This window comes from Hylaeus volcanicus, chromosome 3, assembly GCF_026283585.1.
Source record: "Hylaeus volcanicus isolate JK05 chromosome 3, UHH_iyHylVolc1.0_haploid, whole genome shotgun sequence".
Taxonomy (NCBI): domain Eukaryota; kingdom Metazoa; phylum Arthropoda; class Insecta; order Hymenoptera; family Colletidae; genus Hylaeus; species Hylaeus volcanicus.
In genome coordinates this window covers 28,716,568-28,724,399 of record NC_071978.1, presented here as the reverse complement: position 1 = coordinate 28,724,399, position 7,832 = coordinate 28,716,568, and the positions used below count along the sequence as shown (strand labels likewise).

The 7,832-nt window shown below is 39.2% G+C and overlaps 3 protein-coding genes across 4 annotated transcripts; 2 read left to right on the top strand and 1 right to left on the bottom strand.

Annotated features, from left to right (window-relative positions):
• Positions 1-18: 18 nt before the first annotated feature.
• Positions 19-2,282, top strand: LOC128873779 (protein sly1 homolog). The gene has a single exon (XM_054117617.1). It carries the CDS (start codon positions 245-247, stop codon positions 2,132-2,134), a length of 1,890 nt encoding a protein of 629 aa, XP_053973592.1. The 5' UTR covers positions 19-244; the 3' UTR covers positions 2,135-2,282.
• A 150-nt stretch (positions 2,283-2,432) lies between these two features.
• Positions 2,433-4,167, top strand: LOC128873784 (uncharacterized). Its single transcript, XM_054117624.1, has 4 exons — positions 2,433-2,630; positions 2,877-3,165; positions 3,256-3,495; positions 3,583-4,167. Exons 1-4 carry the CDS (start codon positions 2,515-2,517, stop codon positions 3,919-3,921), a joined length of 984 nt encoding a protein of 327 aa, XP_053973599.1. The 5' UTR covers positions 2,433-2,514; the 3' UTR covers positions 3,922-4,167.
• Positions 4,168-4,284: 117 nt separating this feature from the next.
• Positions 4,285-7,372, bottom strand: LOC128873783 (coiled-coil domain-containing protein 63-like). Of its 2 annotated transcripts, none has more exons than XM_054117621.1 (6): positions 6,957-7,372; positions 6,321-6,699; positions 5,920-6,254; positions 5,178-5,401; positions 4,839-5,101; positions 4,285-4,712 (listed from the first exon to the last, which is right to left on the bottom strand). In XM_054117621.1, the coding sequence occupies exons 2-6, from the start codon at positions 6,669-6,671 to the stop codon at positions 4,419-4,421; spliced, it is 1,467 nt and encodes a 488-aa protein (XP_053973596.1). In that variant the 5' UTR covers positions 6,672-6,699; positions 6,957-7,372; the 3' UTR covers positions 4,285-4,418. The 2 variants fall into 2 exon arrangements, with proteins under 2 accessions (XP_053973596.1, XP_053973597.1); XM_054117622.1 differs by having other exon boundaries at positions 6,855-6,973.
• Positions 7,373-7,832: the final 460 nt, after the last annotated feature.

Sequence of the window (7,832 nt, the reverse complement as noted above, 5' to 3'; positions counted from 1 at the left end):
TTGTAGTATACAAGCATACAGCCGGTGTGTCCTACATTACAAATATTCCGTTCTAGTATTTTATACTGCGTGAGTACTTTTTGATAATTCGGAGTTAACGTCGAATGTTGACATATTTATTTGGGTTATGGTGTTTTTTGACGTTTTATTTGTTTATGTATACCCGAAATCGTATACACTGATATTTTAAAAACTTTCTTATATCCATAAGTACGAAAGTATTCGTAAAAGTAAAAAGTTAACCATGATGAGCCTTCGTGACAGGCAAATAAGTGCCTTAAAACAGATGTTAAATTTGAATCAACCCGAGCAAAAATTGGAGGAAGCAATACCGACATGGAAGGTTTTAATTTATGATCGACTTGGTCAAGACATCATCTCACCACTGATTTCTGTAAAGGAACTTAGGGAGCTTGGTATCACACTCCATATGCAATTGCATTCCGACAGGGATTCCATTCCTGAAGTACCAGCTATTTACTTTTGTGCTCCCACTGATGAAAATCTTGGTAGGATTGGTCAAGATTTACAGAATGGTTTATATGATATATATCATTTGAACTTTATATCACCGATATCTAGACAAAAAATGGAAGACCTAGCAGCTGCGGCATTACTCGGAGGAGTTGTATCAAATATCCATAAGGTATTTGATCAATATTTAAATTTTATATCATTAGAGGATGATCTTTTCATTCTAAGACATCAAAATAGTGATGTCATATCGTATCATGCGATTAATCGTGGAGAAGTGAAAGACACTGAAATGGAGTCAGTAATGGAAATTATAGTTGATTGTCTCTTCTCTGTGTTTGTCACATTGGGAACTGTTCCAATTATAAGGTGTTCACGAGGAAATGCTGCAGAAATGGTTGCTAAAATGATAGATAAAAAATTAAGAGAAAATGTTTGGGATACTAGAAATAATCTATTCGAAAGTGAAACAACTGGTCATTACAGTTTCCAAAGACCTCTTCTTATAATATTAGATCGTAATGTAGATATGACTACTCCGTTACATCATACATGGACATATCAAGCGCTGGCACACGATGTATTGGAAATGGCATTAAACAGGCTTGTTGTTGAGGAAAATGTAGGAAGATCCCCAGCGGGTGGAACACGTTCAAAAACCAGAGCCTATGAATTAGATAATAAAGACCGTTTTTGGTGTCAACATAAAGGTAGCCCATTCCCTAGAGTAGCTGAAGCTATACAGGAAGAATTGGAGCAATACCGCACGTTCGAGGAAGATGTTAAGAAACTTAAATCTTCTATGGGGATCGACAACGAGAGCGACGTAGCGCTATCGATGGTCTCTAATAATACAGCACGTTTAACAAACGCTGTAAATTCTCTACCACAGCTCCTGGAAATGAAACGATTAATAGACATGCATACATCAATTGCAACTGGTATTTTAAATTTTATAAAATCTCGAAGACTCGATACATTTTTCGAGCTGGAACAAAAAATCATGAGCAAACAAACATTGGATAGAAGCGTATTCGAAACGATCAGTGATCCCGATTGCGGTACTCCCGAGGATAAATTACGTCTTGCTATTATATATTATATTTGTACAAATATGTCAGACGCGGACTATAACAAGCTCGAAGCAGCATTGTCTGCCGCTGGATGCGACTTAAATCCTTTGATTTACATAAAAAGGTTGAGGAGCTATACTAGAATAGCCGAAATTCAAAATAGTTACGAAGGTGGTGGAACTAAAACAGTTAGTATGTTTTCGAAGCTTATGAATCAGGGATCATCTTTCGTGATGGAGGGAGTCAAGAATTTAGTCGTTAAAAAACATAATTTACTCGTTACGAAAATAGTGGACGAATTAATGGAATCTAGGCAATCATCCCAGACCGATGATTATTGTTACCTGGATCCGAAACAACTGAAACATACCGATCAAATGCCAAAGAATCGACCGACATTCCAAGATGTAATTGTTTTTATCGTTGGTGGCGGAAATTACATAGAATATCAAAATCTGGTAGATTACGTGAAGCAGAAAAGTGGGACGGGCGTTAATAAACGAATCACGTATGGTTCAACAACATTTATTAATGCGAAACAATTGCTTAAGCAGCTTTCACTATTGGGACAGGAGGTTCATTCGTAATTTTTGCGGATTATGCCACTAACGTTCGAAAAAATGTATATTTATTGTCTCCTTTCTTATGACCTACGCTGATATTTCCTATTTGTTGTTAATGCCTTCTTGTAAAAATGTAAAATAAATAAAATGCGATTAATTATTTTAGATACAATTTCTCTAGGTATATTTACCTGTCACCTGCGATTGTCGTACTTGAATTTGAATAAACTCTCTATCGTATCGTACATGTCTGGGGACTTTTTAATTGTTAGAAGACAAACCTGCACTTTGAATTGTTTGATCAATGCGTCGTACATAGTATCGTTTCGTGTTCTGTTAAAAATTTATCGCACACCGTCTAGACAAATTCATTTTCGGCAACGTCAAGTTCACGCGGATCTAAAATGGCGTCGATACCGGAAGGGACAAAGAATTTCTTACGACGAGCTGTTATCACCACCGATACGCAGAAAGGACTCACAGAGTACTTTTTGTCCAAGCGAGAGGACCGTAATGTTAAGTAATATCGCAAACCGAAGCAAACAAATTTTTACAGTCGATGTATAGTGCGTTACAAGTGTAGGAAATGTTTTATGTATTCTTTTATTTCGAGTACGGTAACAAGTGGAAGTAGGAAACGTTTAACATTTTATTAGCAAGGTTGTTAGAGTACTTCATTTTTACGATACCTTTTTCTGTTACCCGAAAGAAGTTTTAACATTTTCGAAGCTATGTAACAATGCGAATTGTACGTTTTATATAATAGAAAGTATCCTGAATGGGACAAACCGAGAAGTTTCCCGGCTTCGGAAGTGGTGAGAGCACATTCTGAGTTAGCAAAAATCGAGGAGAAATTACGCGCGAAATGGACCGAACGAGAGAAAAAACGGAGATACATGGACGAGCAGTGGGACGAGATGAGGCGACAGGAATTAATCTTTCGCGAGTCGTTTATAAAATTTAATAAATTCGTCAGGGAGAATCAGGAGAAACGCGATCGCGCGGAGCTTAAAATTAAAGAAGAACGCGAACGCCAGAAATTACGACGGGAAGAAGTATAACATTAAAATAGTGTTAATTAAAGTCACATAATCGAACACGACGTATTGTAATTTCACTTAGATAAAAAACGACGCGCTTTTCAGATCGATGATTTGACGACAAAGCTGAGTTACATGAAAGACGTTCGAGAGAAAATGAAGGAACACGTGGGGGAGTATAAAAAGTACCAAAATTATTTGGAGAAAGTGATCACCGATACAGGGGAATTTCAATCTATCAGTGAGATCTTTAATCGCTACGAAACCTTAATCGAGGCAAGATTGATATTGTCCGAGCATCAGGATAAGAACCTTCAAACGCTAGAGGAGACGGGAACAGAAATAGTAAACGCCTTTCTCGGTCTAAAATTCGTTAATTTCGCGTTCGTAATTACACTGTAAAAAAAAGGACGAATCTTTGTTTCGTTACAGTATCAAATGACCGATTTAAAAACTCAAAAAATGATGGGACTGAATACTAAATTGGCAAAATTACAAGGAAGGCGTGACAGAGCAGAGGCGAAAGCTTTGAAATGGGAGACGATCGTGTCGAAGATAAAAGCAAACGCCGTAGAGAAAAATTTGAAACATACGCAAGTGAAAACGTGTTGCTGGAATCTGTACCAACAGATCTGCGAGAGAAAAGGCATTCCCGCCACTGTGAGCAAGGACGATTTCGAGCAACAGCTGGATCACATTAAACGTACTATTCTCGAACTGAAGCGGATCATCAAAGTCGCAAGAAAATGGGCGGCGAAGGGGAAAGCATGATAATTCTCGACTCCGTTTCAACTGTTTGTAAATAAATATATTTTATCGCAAAGAAGTAAAATGTATACTAATAAATACATTATCACTATTTAAAGGGAAACTGAAAGATAAATTAAAGTCGAATTACAATTAACATCTACGATGGTAGTATCTTTTCTTTTTTAATAAAATGTATCCATCAAACGGATATATAAGACGGATATTAAAATTCTGCGATAGTCCATGAAAATTCGTGTGAAATTAATCGATTATTGATATCTTTTTTGTATGATTTTTCTGGCTGCCGGTAAGTGACAGCCAGATATGTTATGCAGGAGTTCGGAGTAGTCTTCTTTGAGCCTTTGTCTTAACTTTTTAGTGGCTTCGTCGCGTGTCAGTGGCTGCTCCAACCCTTCGGATACGATTTGTAATTCCTCCTTTTCGAAGCATCTATATGATTTAATCGAAGTTGAAGGGAAATGAAGGAAGGCAAGGAGAGCGTGTTTGGAATGGAGGACTTACAGTGCACAAGGTTGGGTAGGAGCGATGTATTTAATGGGGGGCACTTTCAATCTGGGCCGTTTGTCTTCGTCGAGGCGCAATTGTTGCGATTTGGTGGCCCTGTCTACCCAATACACTTTATGGAACATTTCCGTGATACGTTTCTCGATGATCCCCAGATACAACATGACGTTGCTCGTCGTTATCTGTTCATTGTCACCTAGTAACTCCAAGATCGGTGCATTGTCGCAACGTATCGCTTTGAACAGAGAGTCTATTCCTTTCAATAGCTTCTCAAGTATGTCGTTGCACTGGAATAAATATCAGGTGTGGATTGATTTAAAATGGAACAAACGATTTCTATCTGTAGTATTTACTTAATCGCGGAATTTGAAGTTGTAGGTTTTCAATGTTCGATAGGATTACTGAAACGTCACCTCTGTTAGACTTTCTTCAGCCGCATCGGCGAGAGCTGTCTGCTCTTCAAGTTCTGTCTTGAGCTTCTCCAATGTCTCGGTTTGTTGTAAACCGCGATGTTCATTCTCCACGTGTGCCTCATCTATAGCTGTCGTCAGCTGAACCATCCTCGTCTGCAAACTCTCCAGCTCGTCGTTTAATTCGTTCACGTAACTGAATAGAGCAAAGTTTTCTTCCTCTTGCTTAATGAAGTGTGCCACGAGCTTGTCGATGTCCTGTTCACCTAAATAACACAAGGATTCAATATAAAGATTAATCTTTAGAACCTGGTGTTAGTAAGAGGAGAAGAATGTAAATACCGATAAATTCTTTGATCATTTGAAGAATTTGCTTATAATTTGAAATCATGTTTTGTTTCTTTTCCATGTTAGCTTTCTTTTCAGCTGCACGTTTCGCGTTCAAATCAGCCATTTCGCGATGCTGTCCTTTTACACCGAGGAACTCTTGAAGCTTCATCTCGTTGTCCATCGTTCTTTGCAGCTCGCACATTTCTGAGACGTGCGCTCTCAGATCTCTTATGCCCCTTTAAACAAATCACGTTTCTATTGTACATAATATAACTAAGATTTGTTATTATTTACATGCTTAAAATTATCAACTTTAAATCTTTCATCCTTTGCATCTGATTCTGGAGCTCATGTTCTCTATGATATCGACTAGAACTTTCCCTGACTCGAATACATTTTAAAAAGAGCAATAAATATTTTACTTTTTGTTATTTCTGTTACAAGATCGAATCTCGTTACCGGAAGAAAGGTGTGCGAATGGCTCGACAGTTGGACGAATGAAATATTGAATAATCGAGAAGCGAGATCACCGGATGTTACCATGCGCCATTGATTCCCAACCGTTGCTCTCCGTTCCGAGTTTCTAATCCAGCGAAGGATAATTCGTTTTACGCGAAATACGAATAACTTTCTGGTCGTTAATGCAACTCTTAGAATTACGAGGCCAACGATCTGATCTGTTGCAACTTTCGCGATCTTTAGGTAAGAATCAAAGTTGTTTCCTCTCTACGGCGATACAGATAAAAAGGTGTACCTTTCGCGAAGTGCCTGAATCTTGTTTAACTCTTCGTCCCTTTGATTAAACGCTATGGTAGCTTGTTCTATCAGGTCGTTGATGATTTGTTTCCCAGTATTCAATTGTCCAATTAATTTGTTCCAAAATGCCGTAAATTGTGCCCTTTCTTTGAGCATCGCGTCGATCTCGTTCCGAAGCTTCTCGTTTTGGGCGATCACGAAGTTGAACCTCTTCGTCGCCACTTCCAACCGATTCTCCAACATCGTGACCGTTTTGTCACGTTGCGCAGAGATCTCCTTGAGTTGCGCGTCCGATCGAACTTTCATTTTTAAGCTGGTAACTTCTTTCGTGAGCTAAAGAAAATTAACACGGTGTTTTATTTGAACAGTTGCACGCGACATATGGTGCGATTAGCGAACCTTGTTTATGTGATCGTCGAGTTCCGCTATTTCGCCTTTCTCTGCTTTAATCATGCTCTCGTAATTCGTTTCCAACGTTAAGAGACACTTCAACTTCTCCACCATTTCTTCGTCCTCTCGCGCAAACGTTTTCGAGTTCGCGGTTTTAATGCGGAGCACAAGCTCCGCCTTTTCGTACTCGAAACGAGCGATCATGTTCATCTGATTGCGGAGCTGCAATCTCGCATCCTCCGCGCAAGCTGCTCGATCATTCTCCATTATCCTGTACTGCCTCTTCAACCTTGAGAGTTCGGCTTGCGCCATCGTCTCGAGCTCCTGCTCGTCTGGCGTGTGTTGCGGCTTCTGCGCCATTGTTACGCTCTACTTTTGACAACTGGAACTTGGAAAATTAACACGGACACTGTCAGACAAACGAGGCGATGTTTCGATCAAAAATTTGAAAAAGTCGAGATTATTTACAGCGATAACAAAAATAAAGTAAGAAAGAGTAATTGTAACACAAGAGACGTCGAAAGTTAAAAAGAACGAGCTTACTTTTTATCGAACTGTTACATGTTATTATCGGTCGCATACTACTTGTCGCGTAAGATTGTTTTTTGCGACTTCCTTCTAAGTTGATAGGTTATTACGACTCACTACTTATTAAACATTCGTAGGATAGTCGAATCTGCGAGATCAAAGGTTTTCGCGGAAGTTGCCAACGTTTTCGTTTGTGTCTCGTTCGCCTTCCACGTCGATGATCTCGGGGATCCGCGGATGGAAAGGAAACACTCTCCAAACGTAATGCTCGATGACGTTCAACGGCGACATTTGAGAAAGACATCTGCCACCCTGTATAGCTCTGCCAGCTGTATGCGCGGCAGCGTTGTTCTTGTTGGTCCTTCCGGTTGCCAAGCACCCTCTCAGGGGTGTATAGTGACGGAAATCTCGATTTCGCTACGCGCTCTGATTTCTTCCAATCGGTGAAAACATTTTAAAGAAAAATTTAATTAATTCTACGCCATTGATTTCATACCTGGAGAGCAAACATCGCGAACAAACGGTATTGTCGTTTATGTAATCAGAGGTATTAGAAACGGATCGTTATCATACGTCAGCGAGACTTACTATCTTTCCCGATAAAACCAGTTGCCTGGTGAGCCACTAGATGGTGTAACTCGCTTAATGATAACTGATGTTATTGCGCGTATCAATTACATTGCCAAGTAGAGCACTCGATAACGACGGATACCTTTCGGTATTAATTACATAAGTTAACAATCAACGAATGGTGTCACGATCAATGTTCTCTTACAAACTATTAATATTTATTCGTATTCTCTCTTCGTGTAATTTATCGTTTCATGATTTATAAAGTACAGTGTGGGTAAGCGAATATTCTTCTTTCACAAGAATCCTTTGTTTTATACATTCGTTCAGCTTCGCGACGGAATTGCAGTGAAATTGCCTGAGTCATTTCGCATGAAGCGCGTTTTCTAACTCTTTAGAAAGATCTACGTAGCTTAATGCAAT

Coding starts and splice junctions, on each gene's coding strand:
- LOC128873779 (XM_054117617.1), top strand. CDS start 245: ATGATGAGCCTTCGTGACAGGCAAATAAGTGCCTTAAAACAGATGTTA.
- LOC128873784 (XM_054117624.1), top strand. CDS start 2,515: ATGGCGTCGATACCGGAAGGGACAAAGAATTTCTTACGACGAGCTGTT. Junction 2,631..2,876: donor CGAGAGGACCGTAATGTTAA/GTAATATCGCAA, acceptor TTTATATAATAG/AAAGTATCCTGAATGGGACA. Junction 3,166..3,255: donor AGAAATTACGACGGGAAGAA/GTATAACATTAA, acceptor CGCGCTTTTCAG/ATCGATGATTTGACGACAAA.
- LOC128873783 (XM_054117621.1), bottom strand. CDS start 6,671: ATGGCGCAGAAGCCGCAACACACGCCAGACGAGCAGGAGCTCGAGACG. Junction 5,402..5,919: donor ATTCAGGCACTTCGCGAAAG/GTACACCTTTTT, acceptor ATTTGTTTAAAG/GGGCATAAGAGATCTGAGAG. Junction 5,102..5,177: donor AATGATCAAAGAATTTATCG/GTATTTACATTC, acceptor TGTGTTATTTAG/GTGAACAGGACATCGACAAG.